Source organism: Excalfactoria chinensis, chromosome 2 (assembly GCF_039878825.1).
Source record: "Excalfactoria chinensis isolate bCotChi1 chromosome 2, bCotChi1.hap2, whole genome shotgun sequence".
NCBI classification, from domain to species: domain Eukaryota; kingdom Metazoa; phylum Chordata; class Aves; order Galliformes; family Phasianidae; genus Excalfactoria; species Excalfactoria chinensis.
Window position 1 is genome coordinate 11253031 of NC_092826.1, and position 24255 is coordinate 11277285.

General features: G+C 46.0%; 1 protein-coding gene across 1 annotated transcript; it reads left to right on the forward strand.

Moving 5' to 3' along the window:
- The first annotated feature begins 72 nt into the window (after positions 1–72).
- FBXO32 (F-box protein 32) lies at positions 73–24255 on the forward strand. The gene is made up of 9 exons (XM_072329452.1): positions 73–324; positions 3784–3896; positions 5590–5639; positions 6344–6436; positions 12715–12808; positions 13679–13863; positions 17268–17450; positions 18538–18681; positions 19359–24255. Exons 1-9 carry the CDS (start codon positions 209–211, stop codon positions 19446–19448), a joined length of 1068 nt encoding a protein of 355 aa, XP_072185553.1. The 5' UTR covers positions 73–208; the 3' UTR covers positions 19449–24255.

Consider the following 24255-nt stretch of genomic DNA (forward strand, 5'->3'; position numbering starts at 1 on the left):
CGAGGGCGGTCCCCGCGCTGCCGGGGCGGTGCCGATAAACACCGCCACGTGCGGCGGCGGCGGGGCCGGGCCAGCATCGCGCTTCCGGCAACACTCCGCGCGCCGCCCATAAATAGCGCGGAGCGGAGCGGCGCCCGTAGCTCTGCCGCCGAGGCGCGCAGCGGATCGGTTCGCTCTGCCGTTTTAGTACCGCTCCCGGCCCGCCGCCATGCCGTTCCTGGGGCAGGACTGGCGCTCCCCCGGGCAGAGCTGGGTGAAGACAGCCGACGGTTGGACGCGTTTCCTCGATGAGAAGAGCGGTGGTTTCGTTGGCGATCTCAGCAGGTAGCGGCGCGGTGCCGGTGCGCGGCCCGGTCCCGGTGTGCTTTCTTCCTTCCTTCCTCCGTGTCTCAGCTCGCTGTTTGCCGCCAGGGGGCGCCGCAGTGCGGGGTGCCGTGCTGCCATTACGGTCCTTGGGGGGCCGGGGCGGGGGGCGACCGCGCTAAGATGGACGGCGGCTCGGGGGTGGGGGTTGGTAGGGAGCGCTGTCAGCGAGAGGAAAGCAGGAGATACATGGGAGCGAGTTCTTCAACCATCGTGTTTAAGGGATAAACTCGTCTTAGTCTCCCTGCGCTCTGACCCGGCTGCGGGCGGCCGTCTGTGCCGAGGGACCGCTGTCCGGGGGGGCTGTGCCTCACTGCCGGCCGTGATCGCTCTGACCGTGTCCGGGCTGAAGCGAGCCCGTTGTCCCCCACACAGAACTCGGAACGGCACCTCATGGCGTGAGGACTATAAAATAAAACAGCGCACACTCCGCTTTGTGGTGTGGTTAGTCTCCTTTGCTTGTCTAGCCCGTTGCCTGCACCCCCCCAAATGCTCCGTGCTCTCCTGCAGCCTGCCGTGAGCTGCCTTAGAGGTGGGGTGAGGAAACGCTGCGCTGGGGGGGCTGCCTCTCTTGTGGAGTCTCCTTTCCCAATGGGTGGTGGGCAGTGCTGCTCCCAAGGTTCCCTAGGAGGGCTAGGTCGGGGTGTTACAGCCCGAAATCCTGCCCTGATTCCAGTGATAAGGGTTAAGGCTGATCACCTGAGGCCAAATTTAATCCCATAGAGCTGGGTTGAGCCTGGGGAGGAGGCTCTCATCTGAGCCCCACCTGGAGCTTCCAGCACTTCCCCCCCTTGTGTACACATCTTAAAACCCTGCTGGAAGCACGAAGCTTTTGAGCTCATCACATGATGCTGTGCTGTAAATCACCTATGAGTCATCAGCCAGCGTCTATATTGTGGTAAATAAATCCATAAAGCGCAGTTTGGCCTGTGCTGATGCTGGGGGCTGAGGGGATTAGCAGGGCCTGTTGTGTAGGAGAGCGCGGCGCTCAGTTCCCTGATGCTATACCTGCCCGAGCTGTGCCGTGCCATCACACAGAGCTTGCCTCCTACAGAAATAGAGCTGTGCAGCTCTCTGTAATGCCGCTCCGAGGACGGGGGTGGCTGTTGTGTGGCATGCTGTAATTTAGAAATAGGCTGGGCAGCGGCAGCCTTGTATTCCTGATGCTGCTTGTAGTGAAGAATATGTCAAAACAATCACTGCCTTGTGGCCTCAGGAATGTGCCCTTAAGGAGTGTCCCTGAAAATCTCCTGGCTCACTGCCACCTTTGCTCAGGAGCTCTGGAGATCTCCCTCTCCTTCTCCAGAAGCAGACATGTCCTTAGGCTTCCTGGTCCTCGAGCTGGGGAGGTGTGATGTGTCTGAAGCCGTAAATCTTCCCCAGTTAATGCAAAGCACGATTAATCTGACTGTAAAACAACCGAAAACCCAGAGATGGGGAAGCTGTGAAGCTGCAGCAGGAAGTCTTTGCAGTATGGATGTGATGATCTCTGGCCAGACTGCTCCTGTCAAAACCAAACTCCTCAGGCAGGGTTCCATCTTGCTGCCAGCAGAGCCTGGTGAGGTCTGTGTTTGTTGGCACAGGGCTGGGAGGTGGAAGAGGAATGTGCATGACGGTGTGGCTTGGAGCAAGCAGGGATTGCTGTGTGACAGATGACATCCTGTTGTGCAAAGAGGTTACGTGGTGGTTCTTTTTCTCTCCTCTATGTAAACTCTAAATCAAGCTTAATATTTAAAGCATCTATTTTGTAAATGGTAGAAGAATGCCTGGCTGGCAGTGGCCGTTGGGTTGGGAATACTGAGGTTTGCTGTGGGTTCTTTTTATTACAAAGTGCAGGGGTGACATGCTAGGCCTGGCAGTGTCAGGTCCTGGTCCCCAACTGTTCAACATGTTGAGATGACTTGGAAAAGCATTTGGAAATCTGGCAGTACATAAACAAGGGAATAATTTGTCTCCTGTGTTAGAATTCATCCACGGCTGCTATGAAGGTTTCAGATTACGCAGTCATTCAGTAGGAAGTCAACAGTCAAGGGTGTGCTGTTGACACGCAGGATTTAAAGCACCTCTCCTGCTTTTTAGGCCTGGGTTCTGCAGCTGCACTGGGCCTGTCCATCTGGCCCACTGTTTAGTTTGTGCAACTTGGGTAAAGCAGGAGCTTGAACATCTCAAAATAGCTTCTTTGTCTGCTGTGTTGTCTGCTTTGGGTCTCCAAATGTGAAACTGCATAGGCTGGGGAAATGAGCAGTCAGGTCTTCTGTTCTCACATCTAGACTGCTCTAACCCTGGGAACCAGAAATTAGCCTTGGTGACTTGTTGGCTGTGTGCTAGTGGTGTGGCTGTGGGCTTGGGCTGGCAATCAGATAAAGCAGTGAAAGGAAGCAAAGAGCCTTGACCTTCAGGTTTTATTGCTTTGCAGGAGCCTGTGCTGAGTAGCTGTCAGGTGTGAGTGAGTCTGTGGTGCCCACAACAGTTTCGGGGCTGAAAGTGTAAATGATGTCTGCAGAGGAAGCAGCCTGGCTGTGCTGAGTCCTTGCAGCTGTTAAGCAGGGGACTCACACCATGCTGTGAGCAGCACAGAAGCACAGATTATAGCATCCCCCAGACCTCCAGAGAGAAGTCTCAGGAACCCTTCTCTTTTGGGTTTAGGCCTACAAGCAGCCATCTCCCATCCTTTGTGAGCTGCTAGAGCACTGTTGGCAGCTCTGTTTCAGTACTGGCTCAATACTGCAGTTGCCCAAGGGCTTCTCAGTTTCACACTGCTGCTTGGATCTACTGATTTGCAGGTCTGCAGAATGTGGTGACCTCAATGCAGACAGTCTCTGGTCTTTCATTGCCCAAAGAAAATAAAGGGTTATAGCTTGCTTTGATAATCATATAACTAAAGCAGAGCTTCAGCAAATACAGAGGATGGACAGTCCTGGGTGCAGGATCCTAGCTGTTCATTTGTGTGGTCACTGCTATTTGGGAAACCAGCAGTCAAGTCTGGATCTCAGTGAGCTGTTCTGTAAGATTGAAAATAAAATGCCTTGTAGAGACTTTGTTAGTAAATATTTCTTGTGTATGTATGCCCTCAGATGACTAAATGTCCTTGTATAGGAGTCTGTCTTGTAGGGATCTACCACCTACAGCAGGAGAAAATCCTATTAAGCATAAAACAGGTTAAAGTGTGGAAAAGAATACTGCCCATCAGCATCCCAACACTACTGTGCGCTCCCTACTCCTGTCTGTTATGTGCATCTTCTCCAGTATGAGATGGGGCGTTGAAGTTTGTTGAAAATAACACTGGATGCAAAACCTACATGTAGAATGGTATACAAAGCAGTAGCATTAGAGCTTGTAATGAAAACCTTGCCTTAAAGGAAACCTAACATTCAGCACACTGCAGAAGTAAACAGAATCCTTGCTTTGTGTCATTCACAGCTTTTGTAAGAAGGAAGATCACAACAAAGAGAATCTCTTCAACAGCCTCAACTATGATGTTGCTGCCAAGAAGAGGAAAAAAGACCTACTGAATAACAAAGCCAAGATTCAGTGTAAGATGTCTGGATATTTTTTTATAATAAAACTTTTTTTTTCAGGAAAAGAATGGAAAATGCTTCAGATCCATTCTTTTCTGTGCAGTACATAAGTCTTCCAAACTATCTTAAAGGGCTTTGCGCCCATGTTTGACCTAAGAAGAGAACTTGGATACAGTTTAATGTGAAGATTTATGCTTCTGTTAGTAATCCCTGCTCTGAGGAGTTATGCTTGTTGTGTTCAAGTTTTTGTCACTTGTATTTGTCAGAAAGAGGGTAATTTTTTCCTATGGTACATTCAAATGAACCAGTTCCAGCTTTTTTTCCCCCTGCAGACTTCCTTGTGCACAACAGACTAAATATATTCTCCCTTCCATATGCATGTTGAGTACTGATCTATGTTACTGGAGGCTATAAGCCTGAATGTGTGCTTTGATCGTATCTCTTTGTACGGAGTGCATGAAAAAATGAAACAAGATTTCAGCTTGCTCAAAACAGTGAGAAGTTTGAAATCTTTCTGCACGTGCAGTGAGCAGTAGAGGTCTCAGATGGCATCCTGGGGGAGGATGTGGGGATGCTGTGGGGACAGCGAGGTCTGCATTTGATTGCAAGATAGGTACTAGAGTTAGCAAAGGCTGCGAATGTAAACATGCACAGAGGAAATGAGTTACTATTCCCACACTAGTATTAGCTCACTATGCATCCCCCAGGATTTCGGAAACGGATGCCAAAATCTGGCCCCTCTGTGCATTCAGTTCTCCGTGAACAAACAAATGTAACCATGGCTGTTTTTGGCTGGGTTCTGCTGCGACCTACTCATTTAAGAAGGGCCCAATGCAGGATCTGCATGTCTGTTGCTGACAATGGCCTTATACCTGGAATCTTAGTACTACAAACTTACATCCCTGTGCCCTTAGGTGGGAAATGGGATGTTGTTCTGGAGCTCTTCAAGGGAGTTTTGCAGGATGGAGGGGTTTTCTAATTTATAATTATACCAGATGAATTGCTGGTGTGTGGTAAAAGAAGGGCTAAGAGCCTGTATAAAAATGGGGTGGGGAAAGGTAAAACTGCTGTCAAGGTAAGGATTTCTCTGCAAACAGGTGGCAGCTTGTGGTGGGTACAGGAAAGTTATTTTGGGGGCAATTCCTACTTTTGAAGGAAGGGAGGGACAATTAGAAGTAGGAAGATTTTGGACCCAGAGAGGTTTTTCTTGTCTAGCAAGTTAGCCACAAGCAGAAGTATGTTCCTCTGAGTCTGACCTCACTGCTGAAAGCTCTCTCCCACGTGGTTGGTGTCTCATGACATTTTTGTTCAACTTCAAATTTGACATTCAATCCTCAGCCTGTATCCAAGGTAATAAATAGTTAATAAAATCAATAACAAAACCTGGCTGTCAGCCATGATTACTGTTTGGTACCGAAGAAGAGGAGGTGCCATGGTATATCTGTGACTGGCAGATTAAACATTTACAGTCTTGAGCTGTGTCACTGAAACATAACCCCTTTTTAAGGCTCAGGGCTGTTGTCTCAAATGAAGGACGTTGGAAACAAAGCATCTCAGCAAGTTGCTAGTTTTGGTTTCAAGTTCAGTGGTGTAAACACAAAATAACTTGATTTGTGATAAAAGGGCAGTAAGTGTTGTCAGCAGAACAGAGATCCAGCCTGCTGCAGAGTGGAAGATTAACTGAGCAAAAATATCTTTGTCTAAACAGATTTTCATCAAGAAAAGTGGATCTATGTTCACAAGGGGAGCACAAAAGAGGTGAGTGCCTCTGTAGTTTGTATTTGTATCCTTTTCATACTGTTTTTTCCACACAGTGGATGATAGTGAGCTGATATAAATCAGCAGAAACTATTAAGAGATAAGTGAAGGATCTGGCTTGTGGTTGGAATTTCAGTAATGATTTTAAACCCCAGTCAGGGAGCCAGGGCTCGCTGTGCAAGACTCTGTACGTGTGTTTAAAATATGACTTGTTTTGCTTCCCTTGGTTTGAAAGAAAAGCTGTTTGCAGACCCAGCCATAATACTGTTCTTGGCTTTCACCCAGTTCAATCCTAATATGGAAAATCATTGGAATTTATCACAATAGCTTGCTTTGGGCTCATGGAGGGAAGTAGCTGTATGCAACCACCCTCTGTGAACTTGTGCTATATGTTGAGCCCCAGGAATGTCAGAATTATTCTCCCTTGTAAATTCTGGAGAAATGGAACTGAGCTATCTAAGGTCACAAATAGAGCTTGAGTCAGTTTTGGGAAAATGCCACAACTTATGTTGAACCAGGCCTACTCCTGACGTCAGTAAGTGCAGCTCCACGGGAGATGGGCCTGCCTCCTTTGGTTGTGAGCAAGTCCCATGGTTTGTACCCATGATCTTGCTAAATCAAGTTGCTCTGGGTCACATCTTCCTGGTGCTGTCTGGATTCTTGTCTGTCAAAACATGACCCAGACTGTTGTTTTTTTCCCTTAGCGCCATGGTTACTGCACCTTGGGAGAAGCCTTCAACAGACTTGACTTCTCCAGCGCTATCCTGGACTCGCGGAGATTCAACTATGTCGTAAGGGTGAGTGCAAGGCCAGGGCTTATCTCCTTGTGTTGGTGGTGGGGCGTCTGAACTGAGTACCAGTTTGGTAGTGGGCAAGTAGGGGATGTTGGGCTTTTCTGTGTGAAGTAACTGATGGAAGATGTTGTGTGGATAAACCCCAGAACCTACTGTAAGATCTTTTACGGTGGAGGATAGTGACGATAGTGTTGATGGGCTGTCCTTATCCTAGCACTCCTATTTTTTTTTCAGTTAGGTTGTAATGAACAGTTGAGAACTTTCAGCTGCACGGAAATCATGTAGGACAGCCAGAAAAACTATCATTTCTAATTCCCGAGTTTTAAGTTTTGCTTCTGAATGTTCCTATAACCCCAAAAGGAGCATGGGCTCTGCGTGAGCCATGGAGTGGGGACATCTTACACAAGAGGCTAAAATAACTGCAAGCATGAGTGCTGGAGGGTTTGTCTCCTGTGAAGTGATAAGGGAGAGACTTTAGGGAGCTGAGTGTTTTGGGAACGAGAAAATGGGATGAACGTCTTTGAGTCCTTGATCTGAACTTGTGTGCCAAGGATTGTGGATGCCCTTAGTCTTGTGTGACTGGCAGCAGTTTCAGTGGGTGAAGCATTTCATTTGTCCCGATGCTTTCAGTTGGTAGGAGTCATTGGTCCTAGGTTCACTATGTGCTGGCTTTGTGTAATGGATCAGGGCTTCTCATTTCCCTCAGGTGACCAAGGAGTGGTGATGTTCTGGGGTATCTGCTGTCCCAGGGTCTGCAGACTGTTTATGCACATGTGATCTGCAAATTGATCTCAAATTTCAGAATGCTTATCAAGGCTTGGAATTCAATAAGCTTAAGAAAAAAAAAAAGCTTTTATTAGCCTGAGGCTGTTTATAAACAGCTCCTTTTCACATTTCATCAGCCGTTAATCACTGGTGAGACACCAGCTGTCTAGGTTTTAGGTTATGAAGCAAGCATCAGTGGTATTGCTTTCCTTTTGACTCAAGTGTCATAAGAAGTCAGTAAGGAAACAGGTTCACCTGTTCTCTAGGTGACAAGGAGCCCTTGAAAAGCCCTGTCACCCTGGGAGGAGTATAGACATTGGGGAGCGATTACTCACCCACAGTGCAGGACAAGGGTGATTGCTCGGGCAAGTGTCACAGAGGTGATGGTGGTGATCATACAAGAGGAAAAGCAGGAGACAAGTTCATTGGAATTCAGGCTTACTTCATTCTGCTGGTCCTGGGACAGTTTGTTTTCCTGCTTGCACAGAGAAGGTGCTGCCAGAACAGTTGCCCACTGTTTTCTGCTATTGGATAAATACACCACCACGTCAACGTCAGGGCAGTTATTTTGGAAGAAACAATTTGTGCCAAGGCAATAGCCCACAAGTTTTATTGTTCCTTCTTTAACAAGTATTTGGTACTCCAAGGATACCATTGATTAGAACTATGGGAAGTCACTACAAAGGAATTGGAGTCCATGATCGTCATGGGTCCCTTTTGACTTTGGATATTTCCAAGTCCAGCTTTGGGTTGGGCTCCTACTACACAACCCAATATGAAAGTTACCTCGCATGAGTCTGCACCCATTGGGCAGGAGGCCCACTGAATGTTTTAAACTCAAATTTCATTGAAGTTGCAGTCTGATGGGACACTCAGGCTGACCTCCTTTATTTTTGCTTTGAGGATGCCTTCATAAAAGCACACCAGACCTGCTGTGTGTCCAGTATAGTAATGTTCTATGTGGAAGTCAGTATTTAACCTTGTATCTACAAATTGCCTCTCTGAGCCTTAAAACTAAGTAGTTTTCAGCATGCACCTCTCCTGAGAAGTATGAAGCTTTCTAATTGAGGTTGACTTGTTTGCTGATTTAAAACAAACAAAACAAAACCTAAAGCTGGTACTGTTGATCAAATGCAAAACTCCCTTTTCAAATGAAGGGATTGTATTGGCTGAATCTGTGGTAGATAGTAGCTCATAAAATGCCTTTTGTGCCAGATCTACTCATGAAAAGCTCTGCCTAGATGTGGGTCTCATTTATGGTCCTTTGCAAACGGCAGGCCTCTGAGAGTACACAGATGAGCAATCTGTCACATGGAAAATGCCTTGAATATTGGCAGGCAGACTTTTTTTCCTTTCCCTCCCTCTCCTTGTTCTCTTGAGCTCTACCCGTTGCTCAGGGTGTCTGATCAATGTCACATTATTTACTTCATCAAGTAAATGCTTTCCAAGCAGGAAAGTTGGGATGGAGGCTTGGGAAGAGTGTGAGGATGTCCACAGAGAAGAAGGGGAAAGAAATAGCTACAGACCTGAGACTCGCTGGCTCCTCCAAACTTTCTCTGTAGATAAGCTGTATTACTGCTGATAACAAAATAGGCTTTCAGGCTTCACCATCAACTTGCTCTTGCCTTTTTCAATGCACTTGCCTACAAACAGCTCTAAATGTAAGTGCTGTAGTGTTTTGGTGCTGATTTTTGTTGTGCAGAAATGTCTGTTGCTTAAGATGTTCCCAGACTGAGTTCTAGGAGTTCCTAACAGCACAACGATCTGTTACAAAATGGGTACCTCTGGGAGAGGTGGGAGTGTGGGCATCAAAAAGCACAGCGAGTATTTTTTCATAATCATGTACTATCAGCTGTGTCCACTGAGTTCATGTAACTAGGAAGATGCTTGTTCCAGCATAAATCTCATCTTGACAGTGCTGATACAGCACTGGAAGTGCTGAGTATTGGTATTGCTGCCATGACCTGGTCCTTGCTGACAGCCTGAACTATATAGCATCTACGTACACAAGAGGGAATATTTTCCTTGTATAGAGCCAGTAAGGAAGTTCTTTTGATCCAGAGGATTCCAACCGTTCTTTGTCTTGAAGCAGTCTTGGTTTCTCTGCTCTTAAAAAATTAACAAAGGCTGAAAGTGTTCCTGTGAGTGTATGCAACATGAGCAGAGAGAAAAGTGCCAGCAGCCCAGAAGCTGTTGGTTCTCCCTTGGGAACACTTTGTTCAGATGACAGTGAGGTTTTGCAGGCTGTTTCCTTCAGAAGGATTCATCATATGATGGGTGTGTGGTGGTGTCTCAAGGGAAGGTGCTGTTTCTGATCATAAAAACTTAGGTCAGGGTAAACTGCATGGGCGCAGCTTTTCTGGCATAACATGATCTAGACGGCATGCAGCCTGCTAAAGTAGTCTCTAAAATGTGTTTCTTAAGTTTTTATAGTGCTTAGCTCCAGGAGACCTGGATTTATGCTGTGCTGAAAGAATATCAGCTCAATGCTGCCTCGTGGAGATCTGTCAGCACCTGCACTGTAAATCATTATAACTCACCCTGCTGTTGCTCTGCCTCCCAGCTCACAGCTAATGTGACATTTCAACCACGAAAAGTGAAGGGCTGTGAGAATGAGAAGGAAACTTTCATTGCAGTAAGCTTCTCCACACAGTTCAATGTGAGGAGCCACCTCCCCGGCCCTGAGGTGTTGGAGGGTCACTGTGGGATACATCCCTTCTTGGGCAGCTTGGGGCACTCAGATGTGGACTTAGACTTGAGGAACTTGAGGCTCATGATTTAACTGTTACAGGGCATTGGGATCTGCTGCCCCGTTTTCAGGAGGTGCTACAGATTCCCAGCTCCAATGAAATTCAGCTGGAATGCAATTACTTGGCTTTAGAAAAGCAGGCTTTTAAAAATTGCATTTAACCTTTCCCTTTGCACTCTCTCCTACCATCTGTCTCTCTCAGCTGAGCATGGACTGGGCTTAGTGCACTGTGCATCACAACACATGCTAGCTGCTCTCCAGCCTTTTTACCCTACTCAGCATTAATCTGAATCCATCCGTCTGCTCTTAGTCTGCGTTATGCAAGTGACATTGTTGATTTGTGTTATGCTGTAGACTCAAATTTGTCAGTATACAGAATGAGATTGTGCTCAGTTGGGTTTGTGCCAGCACTACAAGATCCTCAATGCACTGGAGTCTGTGGGACGTGGATGGTTCTGAGCCTCATTCAACCGTATCACATACCTGCTTTGCATGTATTATATGAGGACAGGAATAAAAATGTCTTTTGGTTTGGAAGGCCAACTAGTTGCTTCAGCCAGCGGTCCTGGGGGAGTGGAGTAGTCCTAGAAGCATTCACAACATAGTTTTCATATGGAATTTCATCCTCTGTTTGTTGCTGCAGGGGGAGGGAGGTGACACGTGACATCATAACTGGTTCACTGAACAGAAATTGAACCTTGATAAACACAGACAAGGCAAATTTGTATTTGTTTGGCCAGCTCACTCTTGTGCCAGTTTAGCGTTCTTCAGGGGGAGCTGAGATTTTTATCTTTGTTCCTCCTAAAGAATGGCCCTGGCTTTAAGCTCGTACAGTATTGCATTACGTGATACTTATCACTGGGGATATTTTAGTGCGCTCAGCAACGGGCACATTGCGAACGCCCAGCCTGGAGGAAGCTGTCTGTGTGCCAGTTCCCAAACAGTGCAATCTGGAGGCAGCAGTTGTTTGTGTGGCTAATGTACAGATGGAGTCTGGCAACTTGATCGTTAGAATCAGAGGCCTGAAGGCTTACTGGGTTAGTGTTAGCAGAGTATTGCTGGCGCATTTGGAAATGCTGTTTTTCCTACTTCCTTTGGTACATCAAGAAATTAGGGAACGATTTCTAAGACTTTGCCAGCATCTTGCAGCCTGGCATGTTTTAATATAGGAGTATCAGGTCTTTGAGGCCTCAGTTTTGCTGAGGGGTGTTGGCCGTTCTTGCTGTGTGCACTGAACACTACCCAGCACTCCTACATCTCACTTCTCCAAAATGAGCCCGGAGAGCAGGCGGGCAGCCTGCCCTTCACAAGTTTATGCAGGTCTTCTTCCATTTCGTTTTCTTTCAGTCATGTGAGGTGCAAGATATTAATAGAATGTAAACTCAAAGCCACCTGATGATGGTGTCGGCCTGGATGTTAAATGGAAGAAGGGACCGGTTGCTTCAGGCAACCCGCTGCTCCTAACTGGCAGTCATGTGCCTGAGAGGAGCAGAGTGGCTGCTGTAATTGCTCGCCCTGAGCGTGCTGCTCTGTGGCAAGCTGTGGGTAACTTTATGGATGCATTCCTGTCATTCTTATAACAGGGCAAACAGTTCAGCTCCTGACTTATCAAGTCGTATCATAAAACATCTTGGTTACTTGACACAAGTAGTTGCGCCTTCTCTGTACTCTGTGTGGTGCCAGCAATAGGACACCGTAGCTCCAGATAATAAAGAATTAATAAGCTAGTCATGCGGTAACGTGTTGATTGATTTGTAGCATAAAAGGTTTTTCCTTTCCCTTCTAAATTGAAACAGAGGGCTGTGTACGTCCCGAACAAATGGCATGTCGTGTGGACAGTCTGTGTATTTATATAATGCTGGGGGGAGGAAAGCTTGGGAGATGACAGACCGCGTGTTCTGCAGAATATGACCTACAGGAAACTTTGTGGCTGCTCTTGTGCCAGCAGAGCCCGGGGAGGAGAGGGCGTTTTCCCCATGGGAGATGCTTCCTTTAGCATCTGCAACCCAAATCCAGCATCCTGCCTGTATAGAAGGCAGGCACTCTGTGGTGGGAAATAAATGGCAATCGAAAGTAAAAGCGACTTTTCTCGTTAGAGGAGGCAATGAGTAAACAGGACAAACAGTGAGAGGTAAATGACTTGATATTGTTGCAGCTGTGGGAGCTGCATGGAGAGGAGGAAATCTTGCGGGAATAGGGGCTTGTTTGGGTGGGGGGGAAGAGAGGGGATGGTTTGTTTTTAATACAGTTCTTAACCTTTCCATTGTGGTGACAGCACTCTGACAAAAGCCATGCAGCCAGGGAGTTTGACGTAAATTGAGGAGTCTGATTCTTATTAATGCCCCATCAATAATATCCCCATCCAAACTGGCGTTCAGTCATGCTCCCTTATGACACTGCTTGTTTATGCCCCACTGAAGGTCGGTGACGTTTACCATTCATTGTTCCTTGGTGTGAATAGATGCTGTCAGCCTGAGCGCTGCTGTGGTTTCTCTGCATCTCTGAACCATGAAATCAAGTTTTTTCTCCTGAAAATTGTTAAAGACCTTCTTTTTCTTGCCCCCTTCCCTCCCTTCTGATGTGAATAGAGTTATTTATCTTGTTTTCTTTCCCCCGGTGTGTGAGTTTGCTCTGTTGTTCCGGCTACCTTTTATTTTCATGCAGCAAACAAGTGTCTGGACTGTTTTGCTGTGTCATGTGACCAGCAGTTAAGATTAGAAAGGTATCTCTGCTCTCTAACGCTTGCGACTTCTATTTTTATCCACAGCTGTTGGAGCTGATAGCGAAGTCTCAGCTGACGTCACTGAGTGGCATTGCCCAGAAAAACTACATGAACATCTTGGAGAAAGTGGTGCAGAAAGGTAAGAAATGGAAACACTGAGGGGGAGGAGGAGGAGTTGGATTTAATTTGATGTACTCGGCATGAACCACATCCTCAAGAATAGGCAATGCAGGGTGGGGGAAGTGGGGGACACCACTTCTGCTTTCTGTAGTTCCACTTTCTCTTGGCGAAGGGCTCTGCAGAGTGGGGAGGAGTGGGAATAAATGGCCACATTTTAGTAGATACCTGGGAGGCAATTCCTCCTTCTCCTGCTACCATCTCTTCTGCTGCCTACTGAGCCCTATTTCTGACAACAGAAGAGAGAGCTGTTCCTGCCCCCCAGCTTGGCACATCTGCAGTCTCTTTTGCTCTGTGTTTCTAGTTTGCTATACAAAATGCTTCTGCTCCTCTGGGGGGAAAGTGAAGCTTATGGGCTATCTCACCTCCTGGGACTTCTTTAGGACTGGGTTGCAGTAAAGTGGGCTGCTTCCCTTCCTAGTGCTTCACCTCTGAGTGAGCCCAAGGAATGGAGGGTGCTCTTTGTGTACACGTACTAACAGTGAGCCAGAAGATCCTGAGCTGTCTCTTTGCCCCTCAACTGGGTTAACTGGAGGAGAGGCTTACAGATAACGTCATGTATGTTAGAGGGGAAAGCTGACTGATTTCCAGAGGCTGGAAATGGGAAGTGCTGTAGAAAGGGCAGATAACTCATCTGCTTATCCTGGGAAAAATCTTACCATCTGCTGTCTAACCTGCTGAGCTTAGCTCATGTTAAAGCATTTTTCTCTAAGAGAGAGTCATAGGCTGGCTCTCTACTGTGTGTACGACAGCTTACTTTCCCATAGAAACATGTAGATTCAGGAAGAGATTTGTCCACTTTCCATTTATAACCATTTCTTTTCCTCAAAAGTCCTTGAAGACCAGCAGAACATCAGGCTAATACGGGAATTGCTGCAGACCCTCTACACGTCTCTCTGCACTTTGGTTCAACGGGTCGGCAAGTCCGTCCTTGTAGGAAACATCAACATGTGGGTGCACAGGATGGAGACTATTCTCCACTGGCAGCAGCAACTGAACAACATTCAAATCACCAGGGTAAGCATGAATCCTGAAGGCTAAAAATAATGCAGCTTCTTCCTGAAAGCTCGTGTAGTAGCTCTCATTTGGGTGACTGCATCCCACAGTACTTCTTTTTGGCCACGAGGTTCTGTTTTAGCTGAGCTGGGCAGAAGATGGTCTTGCCCTCCCGAGAGTCTTGAGAGATGAGGTCTCAGTATGAAAAGTCAACTCAGTCTTTCTCAATGTAAGAAATGGCCTTCAAAACTTGTTTATCGGATAGTTGAGGCTTTTGGGTTTGTTTAATCCAAAATAAATTAATCTGAAATAAATGCAAATTTCCAAATAGCTGCATAACTTCATGCTTTCTGGCTGAAAAACATCAGTGATTCTTCCAGTAGTCTGGAGCTGACTGTTCCAACCAGACAAGTCCTGCTTTCACAACATCTGGTTTTCCAGCAGTGTCTGTGCAGATGGGGGAAATTAGCCGATAAGATCCTAACCTGGCTTTGTGGGTAAAACAAATCTGAACTTGTTCCACTTCACCTTGAATGGGTGCTGACACCACAGAAATAACCGGTACTTCTTCATGTGCTGACCTCTGCATCGGGGTGCCCATTGTAAGGTTCTTCTCCAGAGAATTGTGCTGTGAATTTCCTCACTGGGCACACCAAAATATGCCATGAAGGAGTTTAGAAAGTATGTTTCCCTTGCGGGTTGACTAGATGCTCTTAAAGGATTGAGAAGAGGTCCTGCTTTTATCATTGTGTGTGACTGTGTTCCCTGGGAATGCCTGGAAGTAATTTCCAGCCCTTCGGTTAAAGAATGTTACGGGAAGCAGGACATGGGAGAAAACGAACTCTGGGAGGACCCAGGGAGTTTGAAGTGCTAAGAAATTATCACTGCCTTATATGATGGGTCTGCCCCAGCTCTGCTCTGAGACATGTCCATCCCTGTTGGTGCCTCGCATTGGGGAGCTGCTCAGTGCCTGGGCACTTCTGGGTTCAGCTCCTCTGTGGCATCTGCTTCCTTGATGCACTGTATGTCAGGACCGACCTCCTGCTGCTCTGTTCTGGGATACAGTATGGCTTTACTTCACTGACTCTCAAAACCCACATAAGAATAGCAGTGCTTGGCCTATCTACATCAAAATACTGCTGGTGAACAGAGCTGCCTTTTATGTACATTTGGTGTAGGTTTGCAGACAGTTCTCTGAAATGTAAGTAAAATAGATGTAGAGCCTGTAAAGCCAAACAATGTACACCACTGGAAGATGACTTCAGGTCAAGCTCGAATGAAACCAGCTGAGTGGGGAGGAAGGAAGAGCAAGCCCAGTTCTATGCACTTGGTTGCTTGTGGTGTTTAAAGGGGGGGGGGGGGGGGAAAAGCCTGTCCAGAAAGTGACAACATAATGATCTGCTCTGATCTAATCTCTGTTCTTTGTCCAAAGAAAGTAATGTTTGAAAAGTCCTGGGAAGGAGTACGGAGGGGGAAAAAAAGTAGCAGATAAGTCTCTGGCTCTGACTCAGAAAACCTGTGTAGAGTTGCTTTAGTCCTACTGGCTTCCTCAGAAATAAGATGCGTGTGCCTCAGTTTGGTTGGGGTTTTTTTTGTTGTTGTTTCTCTTGTTAAGCAGAGAGCTTCTGAGTGTAATTTGGCCCTAGTGGAACTTGTGTGGGCTCTCTGCAGGAGCATGCAACAGACAGTGTGGCAGGGGAGATCAATGGGAGGTGATCCAAGGCTGCAGCACATTCCTTCTGTCCCTAAAGATGACCTCAGTGTTCATTACCAGGCAGGGACACTGATCCTGCCACATAGCAGATAGGAGACTCATCGGCTTCAGGAGTGCTGAAGCATGGCTGTCTGCCTCCTCTTTCATTTCCAAGTGCACCAACAAGTGTCTGCACATAACCGGGCAGTGTGTTCACAGTTTAACTCTCAGCACCTAATAGTGGGGAGGCGTTCTGTTGTCTCAAGGTCCAGTTACTGAGAGAGGAATAGAAGAGGAGCTGGGATGGGAATGACTGAAAGGTAGAGAGTGTGAGGCTGCTGGGGGCTGTGAACAGAGGAGCAACTGTTTGTGTTGGTCAGTGAAATAATTCACCATGGCACTGTCAAAGTTATGTTGGTTTTGGAATGGATACCATCTGGAGATGACCAAGGCTGTTGTGCTTATCTGGAGGAGCTGGACACAAATAACGTCTTGCTTCAGCTGTTGGTTCTTGCAGGTCCCCTGGGCTGGGGGAGGAGCAGAAAGCAGCACTGGCTGAGCACGGAGGGGAAGGTGGGAACTGTTTATGTGCAGTTGTACTCTTTGTGCCCAGGAAGTCTCACATGCCTTTAGATGGCTGGAGATGCGACCATGTGATTCAGAGCAGCCTCACGCTGCGTTCCCCTGCTGCTGATGGGCCTCGTGCTTCTCTTTTGAAACAGTTAATGGCTCTGCCAATTGCAAGGCGGGTGATGTGACTCTGCAGCTTAAAAATAGCAGCATCTCTGTGCAGGGTAAATGATAAACTTGGCACATCTCTTTAACATTGTTTCTTTGAGGCTCAATCTGCAAAGCTGCTGTTTGCCTTATTAAGGCTGAGGCTGATTTTGGAGCAGCTAGGGCCCAGGTCTCTGCGGAGGTTTTGCTCCCATGGGTGCCTTGACTTGCTCCAGAGTTCAGGACCTGCTGATCCTTTGTGACCAGTTTGTTCTGGAGCTGTGCTGCCACGCAGACTTGTAAAATAGTCCCAGACCTTGTGCAGACCAGGCAGAAGTGACTGAAAGTAAAGGTGGTTTTTGGTTCTTTGGGGTGTGCTTTGGTGTGGCTAAGCGGCCTGCAGGACTGTGGCTGCTGGGAAGGGGGCAGGCAGGTTCTGCAGATGTTTGCAGAGGAAAGATGAGCCCTGCCAGCAGAGACTTGGGAATCCATGCAGGGAAAATCCTGCTGTGGGTACTCATCAGCCACTGCTGTGGTTACAGTGGGATCTTGTGACAGTGTGAACTAAAACACATGCTGGAAGTGCATGAGGTTCCCAGCAGTGTGGGTGATAGAAGGCTGAAGCTGAGGATGAATGCCAGCATCTCTTGTCTTGCAGAGATGAGAATGGTCGTGCCTGACACTGAGATGTGACCAGTGTCCTCCAGTGCCCTGCTCTAGTGGAAGCTGGTGGTGGTACTTCTGGGGTCAGGGTAGGTACGGGAGGGATGAGAGAGGAGAAGGCATAGACTGTGAGTCTGCTTCTGAATACTACTGTAATACATATAAAGGTACTCCTCCTTGAAGATCACATCCTTTCCTGGGGCAGACGGTGAAACGTCTCTGTTCAAAAGAGAAATGTTGGGGTTTTTTTTCTGCATAAGGAGTAGTAATGAAGTAGTGATGTTACTGCAAGGTGGAATTACTTTGGTTTCCAGCTTTGTCTGAGCTCAGTTTTATTTTATATTTTTTCCAGCCTGCCTTTAAAGGAACTACCTTCACAGACCTGCCGTTGTGTTTACAACTGAACATCATGCAGCGACTGAGTGATGGGAGGGACCTGGTTAGCCTTGGTCAAGTGGCTCCTGACCTGCAAGTGCTCAGCGAAGACCGGCTGCTGTGGAAGAAACTCTGCCAGTACCACTTCACAGACAGACAGGTATGAGGAGATGCAGATTGTTGTCTGTTGTAGCACGTTAGTGAGTGAATGCACGTCGGTGGGATGCTCTTTACTTGACTGTCTGTTGGATCTGAAGGCTGTGCTGCAAGCCGATAATACAGGCTGGCATGAGAATGGTCATAAAGATGATTTATGTAAAGGGTTTTGCATGCCACAGCAATGATTCCTTGAAATAGGAGTCTGAGGAATTAGTCATAGGGTGAACTTCTTCATCCCTAATCCAGGTGGTAACAACTGCAAGTCATGGCTGTGTCTGTCCCACGTGTGCGGGGAAAACGTGCAGCCAAGCTGTGGCGTTAACTGCCGTGTCCCAGGGACTGACACCCTCCTGGAGAAATCTCAGTGGATGTGGTTTGTGAGCAATGGGTTGTACTCTCCTGCCCTTTAGAGCAAGAAATCCCCTCTGAGCTGTTTTGTGAGTGACAGGACAGTATGTGGAAACCAGCCTTTTGGTAATCTCTGGGTCTTCTAAAATTAAAAACTAATGGAAAAAAACCCTCACACTTTATGGATGGATGTGTGAGGCATTTATACCAGGCCTCTGCATTTCAGGGACCGTGTGCCAGACTTCTGTTGACTTGCTTTATTTGCTCAGGTTGGGTTTGACTTTGGAAGTGACTCTGGGGAAGTCATTTCTGTTTAAAAGTACATTCAGATCTCATTTCTGCAATCGATGAACCCCAAAAGAAAGTTAGAGCTCTCCCAGGCTGGTAAGACAAATCACTGACTTGATTCTCCGCAACTGTTAAATTCAGTTATGCTTTCTCTCCTGCCAGCTAGACACTGTGGCAAAGGTAATATGAAATAGCTCCCAGGCTTCATATAGATGTATTCATGAAATGAATCTAAACCCTGCTGATGGTATTACGTGAGACTGTTGCTCTCAGGAAGCCTTTTACAGCTGGGCATTCAGAGCAGGATTTTCCCTGGTGTTACACGGAAACTGGAACCAGCAGGGATGGTGCTTCCCTTTTGCAAGGGAGAAGAAAACACTATGAATGGAGAAAACAAAATGTGTTGTTCTTTTTTTACCTGCTGCAATTACCGCCTCTTCTTTTCTTTCCAGATTCGCAAACGGCTAATCCTATCTGACAAGGGACAGCTGGATTGGAAAAAGATGTACTTCAAGCTCATAAGGTGTTACCCACGGAAGGAGCAGTACGGTGACACGCTGCAGCTGTGCAGGCATTGCCACATCCTCTCTTGGAAGGTATGAAGTGTTGGTGGGACAGCCTTGGTTGGGGCAGGAGCCATGGGGCACTCAGTGCTTCCTCTGATTGCAGCAGCCTAAAGGAGTTGCAATTCCTTTGCCTGAACAAGCTAGTGTGCAGGAACAGGAAATATCTTGGTTCTCCCTCAGCTGTTAAGACCATTTTGCTGTGCTTCAGACTTCCCCATATTTTTTTTTTTCCTACACTGAACAAATTGTGGCCATCGAGGCCCAAGGGGAGGAAGATGGGTGTAGCATAGGGCTACCTGCAGTAAATCATGCTGGTACTGCACACAACTCCTGCCACTGGTGAAGGTCTGGGCAGTAGGATTAGCTTGAATAAGATCTGGTGGCAACCAAGCAGACCACAGCACAATTCTGTTTCCCACTATGTTGATGTTCACAGCACATCTGTGGATCGCTGGCTTCTGATCCCTCAGAAGAGATTGAAAGAGTGGAGTGGATCTTTGCTGGTTTTATTTCCCTTGACTTGACAGTAGCCCCTAAAATCTGAAGCCCAGTTCTGAGCTGTCTGCTTTGGCAAGAGTAGAAATATTATTTAGGGCTGTGCTCTGTTTGCAAGCAGGGCGTCTGGCAGAGTGGCAGCATGAAGCTAGCTGATGTTCTGGCACCCCTTCCGCAATCTCTCTAAATGGAGTTGTTTTCTCCTTTCCCAGGGTACCGATCACCCTTGCACAGCCAACAACCCAGAGACCTGCTCCACCTCTCTTTCACCTCAAGACTTTATCAACTTGTTCAGATTCTGAACTTGAGTCACCGCAGCTTAATTGATTCTTACAGGACACTTTACACCACTGAGCTTGGACACTCCGTTTGTAAATAGTGTAAATATTCATGTTCGTGTGAAGCTCCTGAGTCAAGGAACAAGAGGATTTTGGAGATGAGAGGTGAAATTGCTCGCTGACGCTCAGCACTTAAGGAATACAGACTTCCATAGGACTGATGTATAAATGCAGATGTTGTACAGAGTCCCTTTTTTTTTTTATGATCAGAGTACAAGATACAGGGCAAAACCTTTGTGTTTTTAGAAGTTCAAAATGAATTTGCCCCACAACCGTTGAGAACTCTTTTGATTCATTTCTAATAATTGAGAGAAAGCAATATGAGGCTAGGACTGTTGAACCGTTTCTCCATCTGGTTTTATTTAGCGTGTGTATTTATAAATATGACGTTTTAAAAGTATTTATGCAAAATATCCCTGTGACAAGTTCAGTAATACTTTTGGTTTTAAAGAGAGGAGACATTCTGAAAGACTTAAGCCGACGTACAAAAGAATGGCACAGTATCACTTTCTACCTCTATCAAATTGAGTACCTTTCAAACACAGATCCAGCGTACAATGTGAACTTTTGTATTTTGTACGATGATTTAAAGGGAAATGTTTGTGACAGTAAGCATCTTTTCTCACATGAATGCTTACCTCTTTACGTTAGTTTTCTTGCTCTTCTCAGTGCTTGAATGCCTAGATGATAGGCATTTATAAATACCTAAGACTTTACTCCATCCTCTTTTAATTTGTTGGTTTTATGTAAGATTTAAGCAAAAGGGAAGAGAAGCCACAAGGATGAAGATCATCCAAAAAGGGAGGAAGTTCCACTAAGAGAAACAAAGGACTGAGTTTAATCTCATGAAGTAAATTCATATCAGCTCCACTAGGTTAATTGCACTGGATGAAATCCCAAACAAGGTTAGAATCTGTTAGGTTCAAGCCTGTGTCCTCCTGGTTTTCCAACATAGAGGCTGCTCTATATTCTGGCTGCCGTCAAGTGAATTAAATCATCTTACAGCTGGTTGTCTGTAGGGAGGACAGGGCCACTGAATCTTGTGAAATGATGTTTCTCATTCATTGGAAGACTTGGCAGCATCTTGCTTCATTTCATACTATTGGAGTTCAGGGTGACGAGACAGCAAAATGCTGACCAATTTCTGCTAGGGATTTCCAGTATGACATTTGACATCTTTGGTTACTTCTGTGTGCTGAAGGAAGTGAAGACCCTTCGTCTTCCAGTGCTGACCTTTTCATACCATCTTTTAACACTAGCCTAGAGCTGAAGTCTCAGTCCTATTGAGTAAGTGGATAAACTCCAAACGTGATCTCCACTTCTCACTGTGGTGGAGCAGAAGATTCCAGTTCATATGTAACAGCTTGAAAACCTGCATTGGAAAGTTTTGCCATTTGCCACTAGATCTCCTGTGTAGCACTTTCTCTGTTGTGCGCGATGTTAGCAGGATACCTCAGAAGGGTAAATATTAGTGGGTTCTGCATGTGCATGTAAAAAGACTTGTGAGGAAGAGGAGTACTCAGGACAATTCAGGAAGAACTACTTGAGTTAATTATTGTTAAATATTCTGTTGTTTGTTTTTTACCTTTTTATAACTGACTTTCAACACTTTTCTGCAGCTGTTTATATTTTTAAAAATAATAGTCAATATTTGCATTTTTGCAAACTAAATCACTTTGCATAGCCTGCAAGAGACTCAAAAAGGGAAGAAAAGGTGCCTCTGGGTGGAGCAGTGGGGAAGAAGGGAGGAAACCTGGGAAGGAGGAAGCCAGAGCAATGCTGCCACAAACTGATGTTCTCCTGCCTTCCCACAGCAAACCTAAGTTTTTGCTCTTCTAGAGAGCTCTGTGAGCCGGTGCTGCTCATAGCTGTGGCTTAGAGCTTGGCATTGCCAGAGATGAAAACGTGGGATAGGAACTATATTTGTTTTGAAGCTCTCTCCATTAGTTGCTGGTGAAAATAATCCTGGTGATCATGTTCACGTCAACTGAAAGTGATTTAAAAGCTGTTAACCCTGGAAAAATGAACTTGTGTTTGTTTTGGGGGGATGCTCATGAGTGAGGGAGGCCGGTTTCTGTTTTCATTCCCATATTGATGTCAGTGGGTTGATGAGGATGAAATCTGGCTTGGTGAAAGAGGATGTTAAGGACAGGAACTTGCAAGTGAATGATGTATTGCCACTGTCTTTGGAGACACTTGGCTGTTACTTTCTATAAGAGAACATGTATGACACTTCCACATGCTCACATCTCTGGCCTGGGGATGGTTTGGTTTGTGGGTTTGCCCCTGCCATCCACAACATGAGTTGGCATGAGATGCTGGGGGTTTCTGTACAGTCTGAGGCCATACTCACCAGATGATGCTTATCCACTGAGATTGTCACACTGGGTGAATTTCGAGCTCAGGCTTAAATCCAGCCTGCCCAACAAGATGGAAAATCCCAGCCTTTAGCTGTGGTCCAGGAACATTCTTGCTCACACTGTTGCTTCTTTCACTAGTCCTGAGCAAAGAGTTTACGCTGTGTCTTCTACCCAGTGAACAACTTAGTGTGCAATTGAGGCTCCTGTTTGTGGGATTTAATTTCAATTAGAGTCTTTTTTTTCTTAGCGTTGTGTAGATCTTGAAGCAATGAAGATCAGTCCTAATACAACCTGTGCATTGCTCATCCTGAGTTCTGGAGCATTGCTGTTGGTGTTCCAAGCAGCAGAAAACCAATCAACCACTGTGCTGCTGAAGAAATCTGATTAAACAATAAGAAGCAGAATGTGCCTCATTCAATCGTGGCCTCAGTCACCAGCAGCTGTCAAATCAGAACGTGGTCTCCTTGGGAGACTCATTGTTTGTCATGTGGCTGGTACAGGGAGGTATTGTGGGGAATTCAATACGTTAGTTTAACTGCTCAAACAAAATGATCAGTATTTTGGCAGTGCAAAGGCATCTGTTTGACTTGGGATGGCAGGGCAGGAAAACCAGCCGGGATAGCTCGGGTCTCCAGGCAGGATGGTGTAAGGCTGCTCTCACACAAAAAGGACCTCTTTATTTTAGGACAATTCTGGCAGCGCTAGTGTGAATAGGAGACAGGCTTTTACTTGTGTTTTGGGAATTGAATGTTCTTTTCAAACAGTGTCTCAGCTTCAAGTTGGTTGATGCATTCCCATTAGAAATGCATTGGTTCTTATACTGTGAAAGGAGGTTTTTTGCTCTCTTTGGTTTTTTTTTCTGCTCCCAACGTATGCAGAAAAATGCTTTATCTTCAGAGGTTGTTAAGCAGTGCAGTGGTGTAGAACCGTGGCACCATGGAGAGGAAAAACAGATCTATGTGGGGGAGATCTTTGTGTTCTGGCTTCCTAGGAGGGGCGGGCATTCAGATTTGCTTTTCAGGAGGCACCATTTCAGCTGTACATACCTTCAGCCATTTATATTAACCAAGGCATGGTAAAGTTTGATCCTAAAACGTGTGCGACTCCTCATATTGTTTGAGTTTCTAATTGTGAAAGTTTCTAGATCTTTTTGCTTTGTAAAGTGATTAGGAAAGCTTGTGTTGCTCTAAAGACACTGCTTTGTATGTAAACTTTTAACTGCACCCTGCCACTTTCTGTATATGGAAGCATCTTTTTCTACCCTTTTTCTTTGCCCCAGGTTTTTAACTGTGTTTCCATTTGTTTGACTTCAGTTATTCTTGCAAAGCTCTCTCCTAGTAGAACATACACAGGTACTATCCCAGCTTATCCTGACCAGAAAATTCCTTGGCCCTTAGCAGCTAAAATTGGATTTAGAGCAGGAAGAATTCAGATGCTGTGAAGTAGTTAATAAATCAGATGTGCTGTTTCATGCTTATCTGCTGTTTGGTACAATGAACCAGAGTTTTCTTCTGGGGTTCTTCTTACAAACCCTCACAGCTTCCCCACAGAGCAGCACCTTGCCAAAAAGAAATAGCTTTGAATTATAAAATGTCACTCTTCCAAGCTGGCTTGTTAGCAAAACACAGACCCAGCGGAGCTCACGGCTGGTGAGTTGATGAACAGTGCCAGTTCCAAGGCTGCAGACTGTTGTTCTGCCCATGCTGCTCATAGTGATGCTGGTTAAAGGCTTCGAAGACACAACCAGCTGTTCGCACATCCAGCAGTGTGTGCCTGCTGGGGTGTGAATTTCTTTACCAGTGCCTGATCTTTATCCCCTGTCTTCCTCCAGTGATTTCACTGGTACCAAATGGGCTTTGCAGGATCTGGTTCTAGGGGGAACAAATCCACCTTGTCTTTGACATAGGCAGTGTTTAATGTATGAACACTGTGTCCACCAGAGAGAATCCCCCTCCGTTGGCCAAGCATTGCCTTTTCTCTTCCTGGGAGGGCAAGTGAGCATGGAACTTGCATGTCTTTAGCTGTCATGAGTGGTGCAGAGTACTGACAGTCTGCTACCAAGGAAGCAGTTTAATGTGACATGGCAAATGTGCTCATCTTTAGGAGTTTATCTACGGTAACTATTAATACCTACTTATATATGGAAGAGTGTGTTCTGTTTTGTTTTTCCTTAAAGTTCTAAGTAGAGATAATATGAAGTGAAAAACACCCCTTGTATAGCAAGATTTTTGTTTAACATTATTGTGTGGTTAAAATCCTTCTGTATAAATTTGCACACTTTTTTTTCCCCCTCTTCCCTTGCATGTTCAACTCTGATTTTTACAGCTGTTCTGTGCAAACAATAATGTATTTTTTTGTAAAACATTTTTTGACACTGAATTGCAATAAATGTTCAAACAATGTGACCCACG